Below are 13,706 nucleotides of genomic sequence, written 5' to 3' on the forward strand. Positions count from 1 at the left end.
ATTCTTAGGCCAAACTTTAATTTGGTGCTATTGCCTGATCATGGTGGGTTATTGTTGTGGTTTTATTTAATATATTTTTACTAGAGAAGTTATAAACGTAAAAAACAATCATGCACATGTGTGGAATTCCCTTGCCACACCCCTTCACCTGCATACTACATTGTTGTGGACATTTGTTACAAAGTATGAGATAATATCAGACTATTACCACTAACTGTGGTCTATACTGTAGGTTCAGTATATTTTTTCCATACCCCTAGAGAGTTTATTTTTAAAAGAGTTTTCTATTACTGGAATGAAGACATCACTTGGAGCCAGAAGTTCTAAATGTGAATCTCTGTTCTGCTTCTCACTACTTAGAGGACCCCATAAACCCAGATGTCTTCTCAAATCCCTATCTATTTCCAGAAGCAGCCCATACTTTCAACTAGAAATGATTTTGTTAAAATGGCCTGACCAGAATAAAGATATGTGATCTGATACATTTTTATGAAATTCTTACAAGTTGATTTATTTCTTACTTGGTTCTTAGCATTTGAGAGCTGGATAAAGACAGTCACTCAAAATTCCTTTGGCAATCTTTAATCTTACCTTTTCTGGAATTTCTCTGCATTAGGCAAACATATCTCCTCGAAGTCTGATTCAGCTATCCTCCTTTTCTGTTTGAATAACTTCTGTTCTAATTATGACTAACGCCAACTAGAACATCACAATCACCTTGATTGGCCTGCCTGCCTTAGTGCCTCTTGTGTTTTATTTATTCCAGATAGTATTGTGAATATAATTTTAGGATGATTCAATTAAAATGTTATTGTTGGAGAGGATGATAACATAATGAAGCTGCCCTGACAGAATATTTCCTACAGGAAGATACTCACCTCTCTGCTTAGCTGCCAAATCTGACCCTCTCCTATACCTATCGCACCAACATCACCTCATGCTCATCTCTGAAACAGATTCTTGAGTCTCCTCAGACAAAGCTGTGTATGCTGTGCTTATTTTACCTTGTTTACTGCATATCATTCTTCTCTGAAGTATATCTGCCCCACTTCATGCCACAGCATGCTTTTCTCTTCCTCAGAGCATGACTCAAATAATTCTCTCCCTGGGAGAACCTAGGATTGACTTCGTTCCACTTGGATTGCTGGTTGGCACTTTATAAATTTATCTCTCAATTTTTATATTGATTTATTTGCTTTATGTGTGCATTTTGTCATTTTCACTACAGACTGAGTTTCTTGAAGGCAGGAGTTGAGCTTGTTTTCTATTTCTTCAATTTTTCCCGAGCGTCTTGAGTATATCACTCAGGACATAAGACCCTTTCTGTGTCCTGAGCATGTTCCTTAGAGTCACCCAAACCTCAGTTAACTATGCAGTAGTCCTATACAGATACTGTGTCACAATTTGAATGTTGCCCCATGTCCACTGGGCACTTAGCAAATCTGGCCATAATTTTCTAGTATACTGCTAAGAACATCTCGAGAACAGAATCTAATTACATAACTATGGTATCCATTGAGAATTGCACTAGGCCCATCTTAATAGAAAGCTACTGGAGTAGTAAGTCAGGAATTCTGCTTCATTTTGGTCTTTGCTTCAAGTTATATGATGTATGTGCATCTTTAATTATAGCTACAAATTTAAGATTAATAAGGAGATAGGTCCATAAATTAAACCTCTGATTTTTCCTGCTTATTTTCCTTGCTGCTTTAATTAATAACATTTACTTTTCACAATATTTCACCATGTAGTTTCTAAGTGTATCAAAGAAACTTAACATTTTCCTAATAAGTTTAATCCATCATCTTTCTGGCAGCTGTTTAGAAATGGTCATGATAAAATAAGGTGTCATATACTTGGGGTTAACATACATTAGTCTTAGGCACACTGAAGTCCAGCATTGGGGTGACTCAGAGCAAAAGGGTAAGGAAACAGTAGAGTTCTTTGTTATTCAAGCTTCCTGTGAACTGAGACATGGGGCAAGAACAAAAAGACCTGAAAAGAAAAGGGACAACAGGAAAGCATTGATTATATACCAAATCTTCTATTAGCAGGTCTCTACCAACAATGAAGAAACCTTGTTTTTTCACCTGCTTCTGCAGCTAGTCATACAGAGTTAAATATTAACAAAGCAACATTCTTTTCCTTAATACTTCTTCATTCCCCAGGGCAATGCTCTTTGTGTTTAGAGGATCCCCACTAATATATATAAGCAGAAGCATGTATTTATTTTTGCAGATCTCCAAAAGTATAGTAAATAATGCTGATTTAGAAAGGTAGTGTCTGAGGCTAACACAAATGCAGACACAGAAGATCTATGCTTAGAGCCCATGTGCCTCTCATAATTTTATTGAATATATCACTTACAAGTTGAAGTAAACTCACCTTGCAAGACTTTAAAACAGTCTTTCCCTTTTTGCAACTTTTAAAACAGGTTTCTTCTTATGGACCCAGGGCTTTATATATATGTATATATATATTTTTTTTCTTGGTAACCAAGCAGCTAACTACTTGAATACTTAAACATGACTTAAACAAGATAACCATTTAATGATTGTATTAGGACTCGCAACTCCAGTTTATCCTTGGAGATGTGCCTTAAACCTTGTTCCCATCCACCTCCAAAGCCTTGCCATAATTACCTTCTCAGATGCACAAAATGGGAGCATGGGAGAAACTTGAGAGTGGCAGATTATATGGGTCACTAAAGATGATTTATAGATATGTGACTGTTTATTCAGACTCTTCTTAATTGATGACAACTGACATAATATCTTTTTTAAAAAGCTAGTCAGTGTCCTGCCCATATTAAAAACAACTTTCTAAGAGACGCCTGGTGAATTACATATACTATGATTAGCCTAGTGACTGACATGGATGGTAGGCTCTGGAGTCAAACTGCTCAAGTTCGAGTTTTGGCCCCATCCTTTACAGTTACATGACCTTAAACAAGTTACTTAACCTCTGTCAATTTCCTCATCCGTATGTAAAAGGATCAGATTAGCAGGGCCCAGCCATCTCCTCCACCTCCTGCCCTAGGAGTTGTGAGAATTAAATGTGAATGCTTTATCTAGTACTTGGAACAAGAAACTGTGTGATCAGTGTTATAATCATCGTTATTCCTTATGCTTTCTTTCCTAAAGGTTCTTTGCAGATGGATTTTAAGTGTTAAGAAGAATTATCGGAAGAATGTTGCCTATCATAATTGGAGACATGCCTTTAATACAGCTCAGTGCATGTTTGCTGCTCTGAAAACAGGCAAAATTCAGGTACTTTTTGGAGCTGTTCATATATTTAAGAAAATTCACAGTGTAGTCTTTCAAGTATTTTTTAATAAGCACTAATGATGGTTGAGAATAATATTTACTTCCATTTAGATAATAAATTATGCTTTGTTAATTAAAGTGTTAGTGAAATCCTTAATTGCTAATTTTCTTTCATCCACACTATATGGCATATTTTTAAATCTTTAAAATAACTCCACATTTTACCCAAACAGTCTTTGGGCAAATAAATATTTATTTCAGAGGAAAACTCTACATTATTTTAATAAGAAAAAGTAACCACATTTCCTCATGTTCACGTTCATCATGTTCCATAGTAGGATTTCTGGAAACCATCCAAGTCCTGAACTTGGCTTCCTAGATAAGTCAGTCCAGGGTTCACTATCACATTTTCTTTGGAGCACACAGTTAATTTTAGAACAAGTTTAATGGAAAATGTTTTGATTTCAGATACATTGACCAGAGTCTGTTTACAGAGAAGATCAATGCAGAATGCAGTCAATTCATTCCTTTCCAGTCCAAACTTTATCCATATCTCTGTCCTTAGATTCTACCTTCAGCGAGAATCCAATTGACTAGTTATTCTAGTTAAGTGATTTTAATTACTAAACTACAAAATGTACAGTAGTGTGTTGCTGTGGTAGCAAACATTTATAAGAAGTAAACTTAATTTATTTTGGGTGCAGAAAGATCATAAGGATTATTGCCTCTAAAGGATTATCCTTGCTTTTTTTTTAATGAGAAGTAACAAAACAATGATTTGTATGTATTTGTCAAACTTATTTAAGGCACTGGATTCCAGCAGAATAGGGCTGATAATTTTTTTCCTTGCTAATTAAGTGTAGATAATACAAATGGCAGATATTAAAAACTAACCCTCATTTGCCTTTGGACTATCTAATGTCATCTTTTAAAGCCAAATTTTCATTCCTAATTTATTTTTTTTCTTATTGTATTGCTTAATATCCACATTGTCTGCAATTGCTGCAAAGTAAAGACAGTAGAGAGTGCAGAGAACTAAAAGAAAGAAAACCATTATTTTAAGATTATTATGATTATTCCACATATACATAATTTAGAGTTAATGTTTATTATGAGTAGACAGATTATTGATTTTTTTCTGTTGATAAGTGGCATTTGTAATATCTCATCTTCAGTGACAAAGTACATCTGATTCTCTGCAGAGTGATATTCTTGCTTGAGTCCTCTGTGACCATAAAGAACATATATAAAACACTGAGAAAAAAATACAGGGTTACTGTAAAGAGGTAGTATAATGCAGTTTACCAATATGTTTCTTTCTCTTTTACCTCCAATGTCTTTGGTCATACAGAACAAGCTGACTGACCTGGAGGTACTTGCGTTGCTGATTGCTGCACTAAGCCATGATTTGGATCACCGCGGTGTCAATAACTCTTACATACAGCGGTAGGACATTTTCTCCAGCAAAACAAGAAAATGTTTCTGTTAAATTGTAGGGCTGTACTTTCTTAAGTAAAAGCCACAGCAAAATTTGATGGTACAAAATATCAATTCATTATGGTCCCGTAACATATTTTGGTTATGTTTAAGGGAAATGGGAAAAATAATGCCAGCCTAATATTTTGTTGGAGGAAAAGTAATGTTTCTGGACAGAATTTCAAAAAGTACTTACATTCGGAGCTTTTATTTCATTAGATAATTACCAGGCATTTTGCTTTCATTTGTGTAGATCCAGGTTAAGAGCTTCTTTAGAAAACTATTAAGACAAGTTCCAGAAAGGTAGTATTTCACCCTGGAATTTAAAATGATAGTATTCGAGAAGTGCTGAGCTTGGTCCCTGCTACTTAACATATAATAAAAGAAGACTTTTGTTCTTCGAGAAGGTGCAGTAGCACAATGTTGGAGAACTCGGGCTCTGTGATCAGACTTGGGTTCAATCCTAGCTCTGCCCCACTGTCCCTGTGTGACCTTGGCTGCTGACCTTGGGCAAGGTAACTAATCTCTCTCAGTTTCCTGATCTATAAAATGAAGATAATAGTATACCTTCCTCATAAGGTTGATGTACCTTTTCAGAAATAATGCACATATCGCTGATGCCAGAGATACTCATGTCATCATGAAGTCTGCTCATTGAGTGATTTGAAGAGGAAGGTACTAATCCTTCAGAAGAGTTTCAGATTCCCTTAAGTGGCATTTGCAATGACATTAAAAAGATGATACCAGTTTTCATCAAATTTTTGAGCCACTATAATATTTTTATTTTCTTGCACCAATTTGACTGAAAAGCTTTTTACATTATAATGACAGAATCTCTTCTTACTGAGAAGTATGCAAGTGATTCAATTAATGGATAAATCTTTTACGGAAATTCCAAATGTGTGATATCTTGACGGAATTTCAGAAAGCCCTGCAATCGCATTCCCTTTATCTACATAAACGGAAAACTTCATGTAAAAAGAATTGTAGTGATGTAGCAACCATGTCCTCTGCTGACCTTTTGATGGGAAAAGATAGATAGCAGGCTCTCGCCTGAGTGTCAGGGACTGGCTGTTTCCTTCTTGGAATCGAATGTTTTGGAGAACTGACTGGGTAACATATCCTTTGTCCCCCACTTTCATGTGAGTGTGAGCCTGAGTTGCACATAGACACAGGGAGTAATGATGACAGGAAACAATGGGAAATGTTTGTAGCAGAGTCAAGCCACATAGTATGAACTTCCATAGCTAGCACAGCTTAACAACCAAACTCAGCAAGATACAAGTCCCTCCCTACTTCAGAACTGAATGGAGGAGTGTTAGTATATGGAGTCTTGGTATGCAGATTGCTCTGAGATGCTATATTGCCCTGCTTTAGAATGAAAAACCAACACTGCTATATTTTTCTTTGTTCCTTTAAAAATAATTATCCGGGAAAACATCTGGAGAAACGTCATCTTCTCTTCCCAAAAAAAAGAAACATCCTGGGAAAAAGTCATAGACTGCAAAGTCTTGCTTGCACACACACCACAGAGCCAACTTCTACCAAAGTCATAAATAACTTAAACAACAACAAAAAATTTTAAGCCATTTCAGAGATTTTTATTTATTCCTATACCCCTGTGGTTTGAGTAGAGGAAACCAAGAATTTTTCAGGGATGTTTCCTTTTGTTTCTTTTTCTCTTCCTTTGTGATAAATGAGTTATACTTAAAGTAAGATTTTCTGAATTAGGAGATTCTCCAGAGAATGAAAATACCATAAACACTCCCATATAAAGTCTTAACTTCTAAATTGCATTCTGTATATAGACCCATCAGATATTATGACTAATATGTAAAGAAAATTGTAACAATAATAGAAGGCAAAGAAACGAGTGGTGCATCAAAACGAAAAAAGGCCCTCTTGTGGTGGCAAAATTAGAAACTGAAATTCTCCTGACTTTCATTCTTCTTGAACATCTTTTCAGAAAATTAATTTGCAGTAAGATATTCTTTGAATAGATGCTCTCCTGTGATTCTTTCCTTGATTCTTGAATTCTTTCCTTGATTAGGAAAACTACCATTATGGATGGTTACTGACAGTATGGCAAGGAAATAGTTGAGGAAAGAGTTTACTGCTTATGCTTACTTCTGCCACATGGGTTGAAAAAAGAATAGTGCTTTTCAGATAGATTCTGAATTATTTAAAAAATAGGCAGTAAAAGGAACAAAATGGCTTAAGTACAGACATCCTCTGGAGGTAACAATTTTTTTTTTTAAACTTAAATTCCGATTTAGGGTTCCTTTTTTTTTTTTTTTTTTAAGATTTTTATTTATTTTATTTCTCTCCCCTTCTTCCCCCCGCCCCAGTTGTCTGTTCTCTGTGTCTATTTGCTGTGTGTTCTCTGTCTGCTTCTGTTGTTGTCAGTGGCACAGGAATCTGTGTTTCTTTTTGTTTGGTCATCTTGTTGTCAGCTCTCTGTGCGTGCAGCACCATTTCTGGCCAGGCTGAACTTTCTTTCACTCTGGGCGACTCTCCTTATGGGGCACGCTCCTTGCGCGTGGGGCTCCCCCACGCGGCGACACCCCTGCGTGGCACAGCACTCCTTGCGCGCACCAGCACTGCACATGGGCCAGCTGTACACGGGTCAAGGAGGCCCGGGGTTTGAACCGTGGACCTCCCATGTGGTAGATGGATGCCCTATCCACTGGGCCAAGTCCGCTTCCCCAGAGGTAACAATTTTAACACTTGAATTACATAGAGGAATTTCCAGTATTAATGCTGCAGCCATTGTTAGACTGTGGATGCATTTATTTTTTTTTTTTAAGATTTATTTTTTATTTATTCTCTCCCCTTCCCCTGCCCCAGTTGTCTGCTCTCTGTGTCCATTCACTGCGTGTTCTTCTGTGTCCGCTTGCGTTCCTGTCAGCGGCACCCAGAATCCGTGTCTCTTTTTGTTGCGTCATCTTGCTGCATCAGCTCTGTGTGTGTGTGGTGCCACTCCTGGGCAGGCTGCACTTTCTTTCGTGCTGGGCGGCTCTCCTTACAGGGTGCATTCCTTGCGTGTGGGGCTCCCCTACACAGGGGACACCCCTTCGTGGCATGGCACTCCTTGAACGCGTCAGCACTGCACATGGGCCAGCTCATCACATTGATCCAGGAGGCCCTGGGTTTGAACCTTGGACCTCCCGTGTGGTAGGAGTAATGGTACTACCCATCTCATAGGGTTTTTGTAAAACCCAATAAGGAACTTAATAAATGTAAAGTACTTGGAACAGCACTGGGTGCAAAACCAGTGCTTTGCAGACTCTAGCTCTTTTCAGAGGAGAATGCTAATAATGACAGATAGGAGTTCAAGACTTTGCTTTACCATATGGTTTATCAGGAGCAGGCAAAAATACTGTGCCTAATGTGGTTTCTTGCACTGAGTAGCTGCGGAATGGATATGCAAGCCCAAGTCTATTGTTAATTTGAAGACCAGACAATCAGTAGAAGTGTGGAGGTCAAAGAACTATGAGGTCAAAGGTCCAGTGAATCATCAGTTTGAATATCTATGTCATGAAATGTAATTACAGAGAATAGAAGTAAAAGTAAACCAAGTCTGTTTTTTATCTAGGAAGGCAAAATAACCACTAAGATAATAGTGTTGATTTAGAGAGAAATGATGAAGAAAAAATGAAATAGGATTAATAAGGGTACAAAGCAGTAGGTAGAGATTTGAGCCAAGAGCAATGTATGTGGATGTGAAGTAGAATCAAGGCCCTTGTTAGAGTCCGTGGTAAGAGGAATACTGAGGTGGCAAAACTGTTTTCTCATGGGACTATCATTTTTTATTCCTTTCTAACATTTAAGTTTTCTCGAATTCTGGTTGGAATGCTCCACTGGCAGCCTGATAACACTCTCAAAGGTAGACCAACCACTGTGCAGGACAGGAGGAAAATGCAGGAGGCCACCGCTCCAGTCCACGAATGCTCACTTACATCGCTGTGGGAACAGAATTCTGCAGCAGCAGTGGTTTTAACGGTTCCTTCTGACGTGACCTCAAGTAGAGACAGACAGCCTTGGCGTTTGAAAGACTGAAAAGCAACAGAATGCAGAATGCATTGGTTTCCATGAATAGTTTTAGAAACAGGAAGTTTGGAGCATTCTGTCACCCTCTTATTGATTCATAAATCTGTATTTTAGAATATAAGTAAAGGCAAACACATAATTTGCAGTCATCTATCTCAGAAGCCAGAATTTTTCTCTAATGTGAAAGTCTTTTCTGCATCATCTGAAGAAGTAATGTGTGTTTGACATTCTAAATATGTTTGTGCTCCATCCACCCCCTTGCATTTGCCAGTCTCTGAACTAGGTCAGAGATTGTGTGCTCTTCACAGAGTCTCATGGTGTCAGGGGACAGATTGAAGCCATGAAGAGGATACATTTGAATCCCAACTCTGCCATTTATATCAACCTTGAACAAGTTAGAGAATCTCTCTGAATCTTTGTTCATCTAAAAAATAAACATCATAATGCCAATTTTAGGCAGGTCTCAGCCTGGATTACCCCAGAGGCAGAGCCAGAGGCAAAGGCTGGGATGCATGTAGCTTATTTGTGACTGTGACCCAGGGAGCAAGCAGGACTGGGAGTGAAACTGAGAAGAAGGGAAAAGCCCCCCAATCTGCTCAGTCCTCACGAGGGATCTTTATGAAGTGAACCGAGACTGTCTGCCTAGTGGGAGCAGTTATGCGTCAGCTCTCATCTTCGCTGGTCACAGGTGATCCCACAGGCCTTTCCTCCCCCATGCCCCTAGGATAAACAGGTGCAAGCACAGAGGGCTTTCCTGTGGGCACCGGCTGCGGAGTCAGCGCTTCTGGGTGGAAGCGAGGTGTCAGGGTGGGCCTGGGCAAGGTTCTTCTTATTTGGTATCTTTGTGAACCTGGATACCTGCGTCAGTGACTGGAGTTAAAGTGTGTAAATGGTAACTACCAGTTCTGTACGATATGCTCTAGGGAAAACAAACTCAGAAGGTTTACAGTCTAAATGAGGTGATAGACATATACACAGCTAACAGCTGGTCGAATAAAATTGCTATTAAGCTAATACTGTGTGTCACTGAATTTCTGATACAAATAAAAACTAATGAATACTTTAGGAGCTTTTCCTTTCATTTGAAGTGAAAAGAATAAGGAAGGCTGCAGTTAAGTTAAAGTTGACCCAAGTGATGTAAAAATACTGTCGCCAAAATAAGGACTACAGAACGGGAGGCAGGATTCAAAAGGGAGATAATGGATTCTGTTTATCCTAGGGCCCTCTGTGCTTTTCATTCTAGGCCATCTCCCTGAAAATCTCATCTACTCTCATCACTTGAATTGCCATCGGCATGTTGATGCCTTCTGTATTTATCTCTCCAGTCCAGACCTGAGTTCAGACATTTATAGTTGCTTGGGTCTGTCTTGGGTACCTTAAAATCCACAGGTCACACACTTACCTAATCATCTTTCCCTCTCTTATCCCCCATCGCCAACCATCTCCCTTTTTTCTAAGTCAGTAAATGGAATCACCATTCTCCTAGCTGCTGAGGCAGAGATTTACTTCTCTGACTTGTTCCCTTCATCTCCATCATCTCTCCTGGGTCCCCACTTGAACGTTCATTGCCAGCTCTTTTCTAATCTGCCTCCCAAACAGGTCTCAGATAACTCTGCTTCTATTTCCATTGCTACCACCCTAATCCAGGCTACCGTTATCTCTTACCTGGACTAGTAGAGCAGCCTCTCAAGAGTCTCCTAACATCCCCATAAGAATCTTGATTCCAGCAAATGCATCTTTTTCACACATCTGCTCATGTTACTCCATTCATTGGCTTCCCATTGTCCAATGACCTATAATACAGTCTATTAAATATGGTAGGAGCAAAGGAGACAAGTAGGTAGGAGTAAATTTTGCTATAAATGTCAGAAGAAAAGTTATAACCAAAATATATTGCAGTTAAGTTTTAAGCAGTATAGGTGATAGTTTTAGCAAAAGAATTTAGATGAGATTGCTCATTCTCTTACCTTAATTTTCATTTTATTGTTTTTGCTTTCTCTTAGGCTTCTCTCACTTTACCCATTTATTACTTTGTTCTTCATTTTATTCCCTATGTTTTCTTTTGTTTACTCTTGACAGCTTCTCCGTCATCACAAATTAAATGCAAAATAATGATTTAGTAGAGTATAAAGAACAGCTCAGTTGTATTATCTAACACTTGGATGGTGCTTTACAATTCATAAATCCCTGTTTGATAAATTTTAGGAAGAAAAACTTTTTCTTCTAAGGAAGAAAAGTGAAAACGGTTTCATGAGAAATATGAGAGGGTATACTTGTTATGCTTTAGAAAAAATCTGCACACTTGATTTGTAACTAGTTTGTACTTATAATGAACTGAGTAGAATCCCACTCCCTGTTTCCTCCAGGCAAGGAGTGCCCACTGCATGCCCAAGTTCAAGTCACAGAGCCCCAAGATATCCTGAGCTCTAACAGCCCAGCTCCCTCACGGGGAGCTTTCTGACTTAGCCATTTCCTTTCTTGCCTTTTCCAAGTGTGCACTGACTCTTTGTCCCCTTTTCCTTGCCTTTCACCAGTCACACCTCAGTTAATTCCACCTCAGCCCTTTCTTTTCTTCTGCACACAGTAATAGTATGACCTTCAGCCTAAGCTTTACTTCAAAGCATGTGACCTTGTGTCAGATTTTGAAATCAGTTTCAGTTTTGAAATTGGAAAACACTGTTACAACTATGTCAGAGATGTTTTTCTTTATTGCTTAGAAAAATTACCTGTTTTTTGTCCTTATTCCTTCTATTATTGTAGTCAATATTAAAACCAATGAAATTGCTCATACTTTGAACTAACAGCAGTTACACCGATATTTGAAAACAGCTTGACTCTTTGGTTCTATTTGTTTTCCAGAGATAAGCTCGTTTATTTCTCAACAAAAGGAGAGAAGATTGTTAGCTTGATTAATTTTGTGAAGTAACCCCTCTTTCAGATAACTAATAAGAAGAAGAAATTGATCGATTACTTATATTGTGGGAATTGATTTTTTCTTTAACTTTTTCCTCTTTCTTTAACGAAACATTTTTCAGAAGTGAACACCCCCTGGCTCAGCTCTACTGTCATTCGATCATGGAACACCATCATTTTGACCAGTGCTTGATGATTCTTAATAGTCCAGTAAGTACGCAATTTATGGTTGTGGAATTTTAAAAGAAAGCTTTATAAATTCAGTTTTATTTTTGGTTTTGGGTTTGTTCCCAGCATCATAAATTCTTGGACGTCTTTAATCCCTTTTTTGGGTAAGGGAAGAAAAGCCAAAAACATTGAATATCCTCACAGCCTCATTTCTCTAGAAAACTAAAACTGTCTAAATGTTGCCTGATAGGGGGAATTTGGTTATTCCACTCTATTTGGTTACTCTAAATTAAAAACAAGCAAAATAGATATCTTATGGCTCTGCATTAATTGTTAATTCTGCTTTTTTTGGGCAGGGGAGGTGGAAATGGTTTAGGCAGCTCTAGAATTAGTTTTTACAAGGCAATACCTTTTCTCTTTTTATTGAAACATCTGCATACTAACGAACTATTTTGGTACAGAATAAAGCTATTCAACAGCTTGTCCAAAGACTATTTTACTAATGTAACACCAAAGCAAACTGTATACTAAGTTTATTTATATTAAAGAAAATAAAACCAAAATATTTTCTATGTTATATTCAAAATGTTAACAATGGTTATCTTTGGTAAAATTATAAATCATTTTACTTTTATTTTTGTATGTCCACTATTCCCATTATCTATTGTATTGCTTTTACAATAAGAGAAAACTAATGAAAGTTGTAATTATATTATGCTGAACAGTCAGAATGCATAGGATAAACTCTTACGGCAATTTTTTCACTATTGTCTTAAGTTTGCTCTGGGGGAACTGGTTCTTCCCTGGCCCCTGCTTGAAAGCTCAGGGAATCCCGTGACTTTTCTGATCACTCTTTTATAATTTAAAAAAGGTGTGACATTCTAATGACTGAGTCACAATATATACTATACAGTTTTCAAGTCAGTAACCAACATGTCCAGAGTCTCTACTAGTCCAAATTTTGAACTCAATTTAAAGTTTGAATAAGATGCTGCCTCGCTTGGCATCTTTTCATTCCCTTCTTAGTGGCTTTTCTGTCCCCTACCTCACCTCCTACCCCATGAGAGTGGGATGAGAAGGGGCAAGAGTGTTCTTAAGAGGCAGGTACTCTGGCGTCTTGCTCTTTGCATCTGTAGGTGTTTAAACCAGAGTTCTTATCTTATGGGTAATTCATATTCTCTGTGAATAGCCCCCATTGTGGGGCCCTTCCACCTGATGTTCCCTTAATATGAGTGACCATCTCTGGCTTGTGTCACCCACGACACCTTTCTCAGCCCTTAGAAACCTGTCTGTTCACTTTCAGCTTCTGTCTACTAAAGTACTTAAAGGTCCCTTTGCCACTCTTTGTGGCCCTCTAGGACAGAACTTTTAACTCCATGCTCCCTAAACTTGGAAAATCACATCATCACAAGTAGTAGCAGCCTTTCCCTTAACCCTCCAATCAGATGGGCTCGCCATGCAGTATCTTGCCTTTTAGATTTTCCAGAAGGAATCAAACACAAGCCCTCTGTACCTGTTCTCCCACCCACTAAACTACAGGAGATGGGCATGAAGACCTAAAACTCCTCCCTGTTGCTTGAGGTGAAGAACACACTGGTTATCTCTCCCTAAGTGCTTCAGTTTGTGTAAAGGGTTAAGAGTTAAGCAACCAGTACTTGGCAGACTCCTTTACAAATTCTGCCCAGGGTCTAATGCAGACTTTTTTGGCACAGCATGGGGTTCTTTCATATGAATTTTTTCGTATGTGATTGGTAAGTAGAGGAATAATGTTGGTATAATGTGGAAGCCATACTGTTTCATATGCCAGATCTTTTAGATGGGTAAGAGGTATAA

At 38.2% G+C, this 13,706-nt stretch overlaps 1 protein-coding gene across 5 annotated transcripts in view; it reads left to right on the forward strand.

Annotated features, from left to right (window-relative positions):
* Nucleotides 1-13,706, forward strand: part of PDE5A (phosphodiesterase 5A) — a 160,605-nt gene that overhangs the window by 128,687 nt on the left and 18,212 nt on the right. For all 5 annotated transcript variants that reach the window (XM_004479025.4, XM_004479026.4, XM_004479028.5 and 2 more), the window contains exons 13-15: nt 3,144-3,269; nt 4,618-4,712; nt 11,828-11,915. In XM_004479025.4, coding sequence (XP_004479082.1) covers nt 3,144-3,269; nt 4,618-4,712; nt 11,828-11,915 — 309 coding nt within the window. The remainder of the gene's footprint in view (nt 1-3,143; nt 3,270-4,617; nt 4,713-11,827; nt 11,916-13,706) is intronic.

This window comes from Dasypus novemcinctus, chromosome 1, assembly GCF_030445035.2.
Source record: "Dasypus novemcinctus isolate mDasNov1 chromosome 1, mDasNov1.1.hap2, whole genome shotgun sequence".
NCBI lineage: Eukaryota > Metazoa > Chordata > Mammalia > Cingulata > Dasypodidae > Dasypus > Dasypus novemcinctus.